At 36.6% G+C, this 13659-nt stretch overlaps 1 protein-coding gene across 4 annotated transcripts in view; it reads right to left on the bottom strand.

Annotated features, from left to right (window-relative positions):
* The window catches only part of sick (sickie), a 374025-nt gene that overhangs the window by 202674 nt on the left and 157692 nt on the right, over positions 1 to 13659 (bottom strand). For 3 of the 4 annotated variants that reach the window (XM_089107071.1, XM_089107072.1, XM_089107073.1), the window contains 2 exons: positions 13451 to 13566; positions 10257 to 10386 (listed from right to left, as the gene is read on the bottom strand). In XM_089107071.1, coding sequence (XP_088963197.1) covers positions 10257 to 10386; positions 13451 to 13566 — 246 coding nt within the window. Of the gene's footprint in view, positions 1 to 181; positions 238 to 10256; positions 10387 to 13450; positions 13567 to 13659 lie in introns of those variants that run through there. The other variant, XM_089107074.1, reaches the window with a different exon arrangement.

Here is a 13659-nt window from a genome sequence, read left to right as displayed (position 1 = left end):
CCCTTTTTTTTAGAATTTTCGGAATCGTAGAAATAATTAGACTCCCGGCGCCCAACACCCTCCATTTGTAAATGCATTTGTTCCATTTGCTTGTTTTGTATTTTCAAAACAGTCAGTCATCCAACGTAAATCTATCTCATATTAAGTTATAAAAAAAGCGAAGATAAAACAGCGACTTTACATTTTTGGAATCGATTTGCCTTAAAATAGTAGAAAAAATCCCTTATGCACTTCGAGTTTGATCCAAAGGCTGAATAATCACTATATTCCATATCATTACTGAGTTAAAAAAGTGGTTGGGCAATAGCTACATACCTAAATTCGTCTTTTATGACCCGTTTGCGTATTTGGTCACACGACCTTAGCATTCAATTGCAGTAATTTTAACTGGTAAAATGTGAATTTATGAGGTGTGATTAGGGTTAACCTTTTCCCAATCTCGAGTGCTACTAGCTGCACTATAAATGATAGATACGTCAATCTTTTTGGGAAAAAAGTCTCAATGATTTGACATCTTAATTATAGTTTAGTAACCATAATTGGGTTCTTTTTAAGGAGATAAATGAGGGAATAAGCTGGTTATTGCCGCCTTAAGGGGATGACCGCATCTTAAAACAGACATAATGAGCTAAGATAATCATACATAATAATGGGGGAAGGGGGCTAAACAACTCGCGAGGCGCAACTTCCCATCCTATAGCTCCTCATCCATAAGACACCCGTGTATCATGCAGTACACACTCGAGAAGTGAAGTTAGGTTAATCCTAATGAAATAAACCAAAATATGAAGAAAATGCAATAGCCTACTTTAATAACAAAATTGTGGAAACTTAAACAAAGAGTTATGGTAGGGGGTAGGGGGCGCATAGAACGCATTGTATTAAATACCTAACATAACCTAACCCAAGTCAGAATTTTGGTGGTAGGTGTCAAAGGAGGTAAAATTGAAATGTAAGATCCCTTAAGCAAAACACGGCACAGAGCCTACTTGTTTTACAGACAATTTCTGAATATGTTGCTTTAGTTTTGTCCTTTTTTTCTATTTTCATGTCGCCAATTCCAGTTTATTGCGAGAAAAGGGTAAGAGTCTAAGCTCCGCGGTTTTTACAGTAACTGTGGACCTCTGGGCAGATTGGTGAGTATTACATGAAATTTGGGAAAGATGCATAAAATTCTTGCCTACGACCAAAAAGGATCGTTTTCACCTGACTTTAAGTCAGAATCATGGGCGTAGGGAGGGGCAGGGGGGGCAGCTGCCCCCTTAGACCTTTAAATATAAATTAGATACGGCTGAAAAAGCAGATGGTTTGGAAAAAGCAGTTGATAAAACTCCATCACACTATCGACTGCCCCCCCCCCCTAGACAATATGCTACCTAATCCTGCCTACGCCCATGGCCAGAATATGTTCTGTTTGAGCTGCAAAGGTTTGTGTCTATAACGATTCCCCTTACTTTATGATAAGAAAAAACTTAGCTTTTATTCAATAACAAATAATGGGCTAGGATTAGCTGATGCACAAAGCACTGCAACAATCAAAACATTTAGCTATAAATGACAACTTTATAATGTGTCGTGTCCTCATTCCTTAGACCGAAAAAATTACTGGAAAGTTTGTTTAAATGTCTGATTTTCTTGGAATTTGTGTTTGTATCCGAAAATACTTTAAGCTAAACATATAAGTTTTAATCAGAACCGGTATATCGTCTCACATATCTCTCCACAAAAATCCCCCTACCCTCCCCCACCCTCCAGTCCCTGTCCATAAATTTCTACTCCGACATATCATCAATGGCAAGGTGTAGTAAGCAAGACGACTTAGGTGATTTTTTTGACAACTTGGTAACAGCTTCGACAACTAAGATGATAAAGGACAAATTTTGGGACAGCAAGATATATTTTAAAATTATTAGGTCTGCTGTTAGGTGTTGGGCACAGGCAGAAACAAATCTCCGAGTGGGGCGATAAGTGCATACAGATTTGTGTGGGTAAGCTGTATAGGACCCTTCTCAGGGGGGGGGGGGTCAAATTTTCTCGTATGAGGCTGCTTCTCTGGAAACTGGCGCTCAATTGTTGAGGATATATTTCAAAATTATCCAGGCAGCTGATTGGCAGATGTTTGGTAATCAAATTACTTAACCCTAACTTTTTTAAGATAAGAAACAGATTTCGAGCTGATCAAAGAACTATGGTCTTAGTTCTCAGGATTTTTTGGCTATGATCAATCTACGGCCATAATTGACCATAGATAGAATAACTTGACATCTCTTTGTAAAATGATAATAGTATAACCGCATTACAGTTGACCCGACCATTTATTTTTCTTTTTCTTTCATGCTTAGAATCTATAGCAAGAGCCAAAAAATCAAAGAAGTAAGCCCTTCCATGAGAGAAATAAGGTCGTAAGTTTTGGGCCGAATATAATGAACAGTGGCGATTATTAGACAGTCACATAAAGTGAGTATGGGACCACACTGACCAAAGCAATGGGTTCAGCAGGCATCAAAGCGCTGCCAACTTTTGACTTAGAAGGAATAAACTAGCGATAGATAGGTAGAAAATCAGAATAAATAGATAAACACAGACACAGAAGTAAACTTGGAGATATGCATAAAATACAATCAATAAGACACTTCCACAATAATTACAAATGCATCTCTGAACTGATTAAACCAAATCGTGTCCCACCTTCATTACTGGAACAAATTCATCTAGGCTTATGGAGGCCAGATCTATTGTTCCCATCTGCTTTCTATTACTAGTAAAGGGATTGAAGCAACAGATGTTCTTGATATCTTACTGCATAATACTCATTTTACTTCTAGCTCAGGTTTTGATAAAAGCAGACAAATGAGCTCTTTGCTGACTTGGAAACTTTTTGCTAGCCGAATAAAACTTTTAGCAAAGCCGTAGAGTTAAGGGTTTAAAGACCCCTCACTGGGCCCAAATTTGAATTGCAGATAAATTTCTGACTTAAGATATTGATATGACACCGCGGCCCTATTATTACGTAAGTATCACCATTTATGTCTGTGCTTACTCCAGTCTTAAATATCTGTAGAGGAATGGAGGACCAATTTTTGCACCTTCATCTGCACAAACGCATTGACGAACCTATAACAAGATTGACCTATGTCAGTAGTAGCTATAACGAAGCAAGGAGTCTTAAGGAAGAAATGAATATTTTTATGGTATAATGTACTTAGAAGCGTGATGAGGAGGACTTGTGGAGTGCGAACTACTTTTAGAATGTAGGCTACAGTAGATGGCCTCAAGCATTTAGATGAAAGTTGAACTAATTCCAACAAAACACTTTTTTGAAACCAACCCAAAATCAAAGAGTTGAAAACAAGCTGGCAGAGTCTTGGGATTAAGGTTATCCCACCAGCTTTTTGTTTTTTTGTGTGTTTTTTACGACAATTTAACCTAACTTGTCTTTTGTAATGGTAACAATTGATATGATTCACTTAACCTTAAAGATAATCCCACTTACGGTGTCTAAGATTTATAATGGGGCACCTACTTTATGGAGGCATTTCTGTACTTTTGGTTCAGTCGAAAAATACTATAGAGCGGGAGTAAAATAGGAGTCTCGTGTCCGTTCATAGGAATCCTATAGGAGTTGACATAGGATATGGTCGAAAATAGGAGTGAAAATCTCATTTTATTCCTATTTTAGAAATTCATACTTTCTATCCCATAAAAAATGCCGACGGCAACAAAAAAAGATCAGAAAAAAACGAAAATGGATTACATTATTTGGCTGATTGACTGAATAGCAATCTTTACCATGGCTGACCAAGGTATTGTCAATAGCTGAATCAACTGAAGGCAGAACTTTTACTGAAATACTAGTACATGTTCAGTAAAAGAGATCTTTCCGTCTGGTGTAGATAACCTGGATGCAGCAGCAATCACAGCTCCAGAAAGAAAGTTTTGGTTTGAGAACTACGTGAGACCTTGCTTACTCACCAGACATTGCTTTTAGAAAATACTTCCTTATCTTTCAATCAAAAATTTTGGAACCCACGAATATTTTCCTTTTGAACTTTTCCTTCTGGACTTCTGGACTACGCCGACGATATTTGCTTGCTAGCTGAATCTCGTTCAGAAGTTCAATCTATGCTATCGAAAGTAGCTGAAGAATCCTCTCTGGTCGGCCTGAAAATAAGCTCTCCGAAGACAAAAGTCATGGTGTCCGGTATATCATCTGAAGACCCCCAATTTTACTAGAACAGTCGCCCATAGACGAGATACATGAATTTAAGTACCTAGGCTCTCTGGTAGACCCAATAGGAGGATGCACATAAGAAATACAGTCAAGAATTGCTTCAGCAACTGGAGTCTTCACCCAGCTAAATCACTCTCTATGGAACCAGAAAAATGTTCGTCTGAAGACAAGAATAAGAATATACCAGGCCCTTGTTCGGTCTGGCTTTCTATACGGCTGTGAGACATGGACTATGAAAGGCTCCGACATTCAATCCTTCCGACGTTCATTTGACAATTCATGTTTAAGGAGAATCATTGGCACTAAACTCCGTGATCGTGTCAGCAATGTCGAACTCCGCAAAATCTGCTATCAGCGTTCTGATTTGGCCACTATAATTAAACAAAGAAGACTCCGATGGTTCGGCCATACACTTCGCCGCCCACATCACACCTTTGTCAATAAAGCCCTCAGATGTAAACCTCTTTCAGGATGCAAAAAGCGACATGGGGGACAAAAGAAAACATGGCGCCTGTATCAAGGCTGACCTAGACCCAATCGATGGCTTCAAGAAGTATGGACGAAGACGGGAAAAGTCCTAGCTCGAATTGATTGAGCCACTCGGAAACGACCGAGACTCTTGGCTTCCCACAATGACGAAGCTACTGGACGCCAGGGAGAACGGAGATGCTTGAGTCCTGCTACAAGTACAAGTAAGTAAGAATATTTTCCTTCATTACAGCAAAACTTTCAAAGGTAAAATAAAATCAGATTAATGCCAACGTATATTTGCTAATTTTATCAGCTTTTTTATATCGAATGTAATAAATAAAAAGAAGAATTCGAATTATAACTAAATTTAAAAGTCATATTTTGAAACGAAACGTAAAGGGTTCTATTAAAACTTAGATCAAGTGGACATTTTGCTTTGTTGGGTTTAAATATTTTCTGCAAGTCTAGAATTGCTCAATTTTTTCATTGTAACTTGGAATAATTAAAAATAAAGGCGGTATAGGTGGTAATTTTATTTTCACATTTAGTATAACTTCTGCAAACCAAGAATTCGTTTTTGAAAACTGACTGCAGCCTGTAAAGCTAAACTTCTTCAATTTCTAATTGTAGTTTAACATAATTACACATAAGAGTCAGGGCGTAATTTGCTATAGGGCAGGGGGTCAACTGCCCCTCTCAGACCTTAGTTTGCCCCCCCCCCTCCCCTCCAGCTGAAATTTAGTTTCTCCAAAAATCTTGTCAAAACTATGATAAGCCTGCATAATTCAAGCATCCACAGATACGGATCAGTTTTCCTTAGCATGTCTTTAACTTTTTTCATACTATATGGCTCATTTTTCAGTTTTTACTATCATTTTCACTTTATCTAGTAATACTGGCTCCAACTTTGCCTCCCCCCCCCCCGAATTTTGACGAAATTACGCCACTGATAAGAGTGTTGACGCTTTTAGTTACGTTCTTTTGTGGATTTGATGCTTTGTAATGCTCTTCAATTCCTTACATTTCACATTGAGCAATTAAACAACAAAATTTTATAGTTCCCTGTTTTATTTTTGTATATTGAAGGCTTTCCACAAACACAAAATTTCGCTTATGTGGGCTGGATGGTTCTAGACGAATACCCCCCCTCAGCGAATACCCCCCCCCCCCCAGTAAATGATGGAATTTTGGTACTTGTGTATTATGTGCCACTCACTCAAGTTTACGCAGTGTAAAATTCGTGAACACACCGGTTTTTTTTGTTAGTTTCTTCTTTACTTTAGAAATAATTTTGCGCTATATATTTGCACTTTCGGGGGGGGGGGGTAATCATAACGGGTCTGCATTCAAAATGTGTTTCGTACAATTATTCTGCATATTATATAGACAAATAAGTGTATTTTAAAGCCAAATATGCGGCCATGAACACAGTAGAATAACATAAATGAATATAGTAAATGGGGGGGGGGTGTGTTTAACCCCCCCCCCCAATGTCCTCCCCCACGACAAATGCCCCTCCCCCTAAAAATATCCTCTGGACAATTCAATCCTGGCGAAAATTTACCCCGGACAATTACCCTTAACATCCCCACGCGTAAAATTAAATCGGCAAAGAGAAAGCAAGACATAAAGAAATTACGTATATGAATTCTTGCAAATTTATCCAGCGTAAAATTTCTTCTTAAAATTTCATCTCCTGGAAACTATTTAAAATTCTCCCAGCCACTATATTCATTTATGTTATTTTACTGTGTTCATGGCCGTATATTTGGCTTTAAAATACACTTATTTTTATATCTATCTAATATGCAGAATAATTGTACCAAACACATTTTGCATGCAGACCCGCTATGCTTACCCCCCCCCCCCCCAAATTGCATATCAATTGCGCTAATTTATTTGTAAAGCAAACAATAAAATAAAAAAAAAAACCGGCGCGTTTTTGAATTTTACACAGCTTAAAATTGAGTGAGTGGCGCATAATACATAAGTACCAAAATTCCACCCCCCCCCCTACGGAAATAAAAAAAATAAAACTGAAATAAAATTCTAAAACTTGGAAAGCCCTATTTTCCACGGGGGGGGGGGGTATTTTCCGCGGGGTATTTTCGGGGGGGGGGGGGTAATTTTCGCGGGGAGTATTTTCCGGGGGGAGGGGGTATTTTTGGGGGGGTATTTTCCGCGGGGGGGTATTTTCCGTGGGGGGTATTTTCCAGGGGGGGGGGATTTTCTGAGGGGTTGTTTTCCAGGGGGGTATTCGCCAGGGGGTAGACGCTGGCCACCTTTCCACAAAGCTAGAATACCTTATAGTGAAGTTGTAGCTGAGTATAATCATGTGAAGTGTTACAGTTTGATTTTTTTCATAAAGCTGAATGATTTCTGTAAAGCTGAAATATAGCTTTTTTGTGGGTTGGAATAAAATTTCTAAAATATACATTGAAAAAGAAAATTATTTTTGGAAATGAGTAAATAGGACTAATAGAACATATAATTTTACCTTGAACTTTGCAATCCCCCCCCCCCACGAGCAAAAATATCTAGAGTGTGGTCTTCTGCCAGACAAAAATGAACGATTTCAGTTTTAACTTCGGCCAAAATCGTTGGTTTCCTTTCATTTTAATGTTTAGAGAAAAGAAAAATAAATAATAGGGGATACCGAAGCACTGTTCATTAGTGTCATTTTTCAAGTGGACTATCATCTCACATGGTGATTAGGTTGGACCTAGGGAACTAAATGAAAGTCTGTTTCTAATTAATCAAATCATTCAATCAAGTAACAAGAGGAGAAAAGCCCCAATTTTCATTTCGATGATTAGAGACTGTAACAAATGCGGTACATTTGTTAACGCCATCTTATCATTCATTTTTAATCACAAGAAAAAAAAGAAAATGGTGTCACTGAAATTTGTTGCAAAAGGATAAGGAAATTTGATTAAAACAATTTTTTCTACTTATTTTTTAAGGAATAATATTTCCCAAAAGACCCTTGACGACCTTACTATATTTTACAAGGACACCCAGCCTTCCTCTTTCCTGTACAGCCTTTTTGCATTATCTGGACATGTTCAAGTCATCGAAACCATACTCCAATGATATACATACATATCAGTACAAATATTAGTCAATATATCCAAGACAATCAGCTAAAAAAATGGACATTCATAGGATTTGGCAGCTGCCAGTGTTAAATTTGAATGTTTTTCCCAACTTCCCCTTGTCCTGCTTCTATTTTCATTCAAACTAGTTCAACAAGTTGCTTTGCAATTGATTGGATAAATCTGTGTTTCTAAGAATTTACTAGTCTATTATCATAGGCTAATATTAGACCAAGTTTTTAGTCACCGTTTTTGTGGCTTCATTTAGTGTAATGTGATCTTGAACAAATGATAATGCAAAAATAGGTGCTCTATCTAATTTTACCCTAGTAATTAGCATGAATCCTGTTGTAGGACAGTAGATTGATGCTCTTCTTGGCAACACGGGGCCCGGGTTCGATCCCCGCTACAACAAGGTTGGGCGACAAGCTTGCTGTCTGTCCCCATAAAAAATACCCAGCAACTGAAACATCGATTCGCCGCCCTATGCGCCAGCATTGGCTCTGAAGGATTTTTTTTTTTTTAATAGCTTGAAAGACCAAAGTTTGCCACCAAATCAAGAAGTAGTTTTTTGATTAGTTTTAATATTCACAGTCCATCTTTGCCTCAATCACAAAGTATATTCAGCATTTTCATTTTTTTCAATTTATTTTCCATACAAATATGCAGTTTTTAAAAGCAGCTTTACTGTGACAACAAATTTTTTTTAAAGTAGTTTTAGCGTTTTAGTGTAATTCAAAAGCTTTGACTATCTTCTTCTTTTTTTTGTATTTCCCAGCTATGAACTTTCGTAGAGGCCTATACAATAGCTTTTGTTTGCTTTATTGTTTGCATTTAATAAACTGATTGATTGCTAAGGAACCTTAAAGCGAACAGGAGTAAGGCAAGACACAATGAAACACTGATAGGAAGAAAAAAAAAATCAATTATCGTTAAATGTACTTAAGGTAATTAAATTAGGGTTATACACAAGGCCTACCAGCTTAGAGAAGCGGAATGGCTCTTCCCTAGCTCAAATTCGGATTATTTTTAATTTTCTTTGATACAATAAAAAAAAATAGTTTTGCATGTAGACCAATGATCAACATAGTACAGGTACCAATCTCCTGATTCTCTGCCTTTGGCCGGGAGTACAATGCATGGCTAGGGACAAATCATTCGACGCTTTCCGGGTTTCCCCCCATATTTATTCAGGTAGTCTACCCATTTGGAGCCGGGTCGACTCTGGCTGAGCTTACAGAGTCACATCGATGACCCCCGTCCAAAACAAAAAATCATCGACACCAGGAATCGAACCCTAGCCCTTTTGGACACAGGATTTCAAGTATAGCGTACCGACCACTCGACTAGGACCGGCTTAATATAATCAAACGAATGAAATGCTGCCATTTAAATTACCCCACTCAATATAGACAGAGAAATTTACACTATTATATGGGTGTATCTGACGTAAATTGCTATGGAGACCACACTGCCTCTCCATTATATAAATGGAAAAATAAAAGAAAAAAATGGAGTTACTTTTTCCAGATTAGTAAAAAAGAACAAGCGCTAATGCACTTCTAAGCATTTCGTTTGAACACTCGACAATCATCGTCAGAGGACGCAGTCTGAACCAAGGAGAGAAATAAAATATCCTACTAGAGAATATTTATAGGTTAGACCTTCACTTTTACGAAGCCGAGGCGAGGTTGAAAGGAATGAATTGAAACCTTTTGGGTGGTTAGGTGCTGGGATGAGTTTTCAGTAGCATTATTGGTAGATTATACTTTTATTAAGCGAACAGCTGAAAAATGTAAATTCATAAACTTTTACGGAAACATTATTTAACCTCTTTGAAAAGTAAGCGTTTGGCTGAATTAATAACTTCGAAAAAAATTATATCTGATAAATCATCACTTTCAGTCTGGGTTTGGTTTCGTAATAGGAACTGAAATGTATTTATTTTATACCAAGATACTTTACGACATTTGATTTTATGGTTTGATAATGAGGCGGAAAGTGTTTTTTTTATTTGAACGTCGTTTACTCATTGTTTGTTAAAAATTAGCCTTATTTTTCCCTTTGTTCTTGCTTTGTATATAAGACGATTCCCACAATTTCACAATTTTACAGGAGAGCTGAAATATTTTTGTCCCAGTCATAACCTATTTCGTCTCCTTTTCCTGCACGAATAAAATCTGTTTTTGGAAATGTGACAGCAAGTGGTCAAATGCATATAGGCCAAGCCCTGTAGGAGCATAGCCCATTTTCAGATAAAGTGTGAGATATGCCCTTAGCTCTAGACAATCTAAAAATTAGCTGCTTTTGATAGTTCGACAGAGTTTACGAAGTTCACAAAGAATTCAAAGATACGGGAGGAACGCCAATTAGTTCAGCATGTGAAAGGGGTGGGATAATTTTAACCCTCCCTAGGGCCAGATTTCTCGATGCACTCAATATTAAGACGAAATACGAACCTGCCTCTAGGTGCTGGAATGGATTTTGGCTGAGAAATACCGGTTTGTTGTTGTACACCAGGATGAGAAGGACTTGTGGAACGCGAACTACTTTCGGAATGTACGGTAGGTGGCCTCAAATTGCTGGGACCTGAAATACAAATTTGCTCAGCTAGGACGAATTTCACTTTTGACAAGTTAAATTTTAATTTTTTAATGTTGAGGAATGTGCAGCTCAGTGTAAAAATATTTGAAGAAAAAAAAATATACATCAGAAGCTAATATTTTTCAGCTAACTAATGAAAAAAGCGCGTCTAGTAATTTTTATGAGTATCAAAAAAGGCTATATTAAACATAAATCTAGGCCCCCTCTTTGTCTCTAATCAAATAAAAAAAAAAAAATAATTAGGTTGTCAACTAAAGAGTAAGTCAGGAACACAGTAGTCTGGAAAACCGAAAATCAACCCTAAAACAAGCTTGTTATTTCATACTACAGCCTTGCCTTCATCGACATCATTCACCCAGCCAGCAGTATTTTTGGGAGCAGATTATTTTTAGATAGCCGGCTATGATTGGACAGCTAGTGTGATTGAACTGCTTTCGAAAATATCGAAGGCTATGACTGGCTGTCAAATCAAAGCCGGCCAAGCTGCTGGCAGTGCAAATGATGCCAATCAAGACGAGGCTTAATATTTAGGAGTTTGGTAATAAACCGCATCGCTGTGAATATCCTAGAAGTTCCCCTCTCTACCTAGTGTTGTCCGGTCTATCAAAAGATCTAGCTTAGCTGAAAATTACCCTAGTACTTCAATTTTCTACTATTTTTTGAGATAGATAAATATTTGCCGCTTTTACATTAGTAAATGATATCTAATATACAAAAGACGTTCAAAATTTGTATATATGCTTAAGTAATGATGAACCAATTTTATAGGTGTATGCATCACCAGGCAACTAAATTTTTCGAAAAAGCAAACAATAATAAAAAGACACAGAAGAAAAAACAAATAATAGTAGCAAGATAATTCAAACCACCAATTACTAGAGAAAACAAAAAACGAAAACAAACGACTTACTTAGTCTCTTAGCCATATTTTTCGCCAGTCTTCACATATTGTTTAATTAATTTTAAACAAGTCAATGAGATATCGCACCTAAACCGAAAAATGATTCTCATTTTAAAAATGAAAAATAAATAAATAGCAAGGACCTAAATTTGTTTTTAATATTATTTAATAGATGACATTTTTGTCAAGTTCCTGATATTGACATTTCAGTTTTCTTGAATACGTAACCAGTATTTTCAAGGTAAATCTTGACTATTATTCTTACTACTAATTAGCAGTAAAAGTTCCAGCATTTTTAGTGGAGAGGGGGGCAAGAGGGATTCGCATCCGGATAGTCAAGGGCCATAGGCTATATAATAATTTTTCCCCAAGTTATTGGGAGGGGGGCAAATGACCCCCTATCCCCCCGTTCTCCCCTCCCCAAACGACACCCCTGCTAGTAAGTATTACCTATTTCGCTCAAACCATGATACAACGTGCTCCATTTTTTCCAAGACAGTCTACTATTTTATAGTCATATTTACTTAATTAATCATTTTTGTATTGTTTCAACTACTTTTAATCAACTAACTGTAGTCAAACTGCAACTCTTTTCAGTATAAATTTTTTGGCGTAAAAATCGGTAGTTAATTATTTAATGGCAAAACTTTCCATAAGGGAACACTATCAAATTCTGTAAACTAGTTTAAAACATTCTAAAATACTAAGTTATATCATTTTTAAATGTACTTTTGTTTTAATTTACCCCCTCCCCCTAAACAGTGGCGATTATGGCCTCTCGTGTGCTCACAGGAAAATCTTGATTAGCGCCCCGCCCCTGTCTTCCACAAAATTTTCAGGCCAGATTTTAACAAAATGTTCATTTATTAACAAAATAATTTTTTAATAACTAAATATTAATTTATTTTTTTATTATTTTTTAACTTATTATTTAAATTAGTTAACTATTACTAACTATTTTGATTTATTTATTATTATATTATTATTTTTAACATATTTTATTTTATTAATTATTATCATTTACTAAATGTGCCCTCTATTTTATTTTAGTAAAAGTTAAATATCAAAAACTACAAAACGATTATGACCATTAGATTATTTATTTGAAATTTTGCGCCCCAAAAATTCCAGCGCTCGGGACAAGAGCTTCCTCTTTTTCCCTCCTCTAAAACCGCCTCTGTCCCTAATTGGCAAATATATAGCCAAAACTACAAATCCTCTTTGTATTCTCCAAAGCGCAACTCTTTTCTTTTAAGAATTTAACAGCAAACGGCAGACAAGCAACAGGAAGAAAAGAGTCAAGCTATTTAAAATATAATGAGTATACATAACTTGGGCTACCTATTTTTCCGTTAGGGGGAGGGGTAGGGATGTGGGTAAAGTGAGGCAAAACGCATTTAGGAATGATATAAGTAAGTGTTTCAGAATGCTTTGAAGTAGTTCCAAGAATTTTATAGTTTTGCCTTATGGAGAGTTGAACCACTAAATATTTACCAACTAGTCAATTTTTGATAACTGCTCTGTGTTGGTACATACAAGAAAAATGACATTCTATAGATAATGAAATTGATTCTCTGGAATTGATGAACCTATCAGAAAACCATTCATGGCTGATTTCTTAGATTGAGAGACTTTTCTAAGCAGCACTTTTTTTAGAGCAATTTGATTATATCTAGCAATTTCCACTAAAAGTAATGAAAAACGCTGAAGATGTTTATCGCAAGAAACAAAAATACCCTCATTATCTTTTGCACGCCATCTATGTTCTAATTTGAAAGCTTTTGCTAGAGCGCGCTGACATACGATGCCGTCCACTCAAAAGAAAATCTTTTTTTGAAGATTTTCAAATATATTGATGTTTTTTCCGAATATCACGCTTAAATTCGGCAACTTTAACCTGTCATTTGAAAACAAACTTATTTTCAAACATATGTTTTTGATCGAATATCGTTAAATGAGTAATATAGTGAATCCGATCCAAAAGGGCTAAGTTTTCTAGACCAGACCCCGAGATCTCAAGACTTCAACGATTTCGGCAATAATTTCCATAGATACTCATATAGTTGACTCCTAATTACTGTTTTGCCCCCAAACAACGAAAATTAAATAGCCACATACAATTTTGAAGGAACATAATTTATGTAATACCGTTTCCAGGAATGCCGACGCTAGGTGGTATTAGTTGTCCCTTCCGATCTGGAGGTTTCTTGCTGGGAGTTGACATCGGAGATGGGATGCCACTTGCGGACTTTACAGGTAAACTTCTGAAAAACGAAGAAAAAAGTTCGATCTATTGGCCTGGTATAGCTTATCAAGCAGTTTATGATGGACTCTTAAATTGGGCAAGAAAAAAAAAA

This window comes from Artemia sp. Qi Xiang Cuo, chromosome 21 (genome assembly GCF_049724085.1).
Source record: "Artemia sp. Qi Xiang Cuo chromosome 21, ASM4972408v1, whole genome shotgun sequence".
Taxonomy (NCBI): Eukaryota; Metazoa; Arthropoda; class Branchiopoda; order Anostraca; family Artemiidae; genus Artemia; species Artemia sp. Qi Xiang Cuo.
The sequence above is the reverse complement of the archived record's forward strand: the minus strand, read 5'-3'. Positions and strand labels throughout refer to the sequence as shown.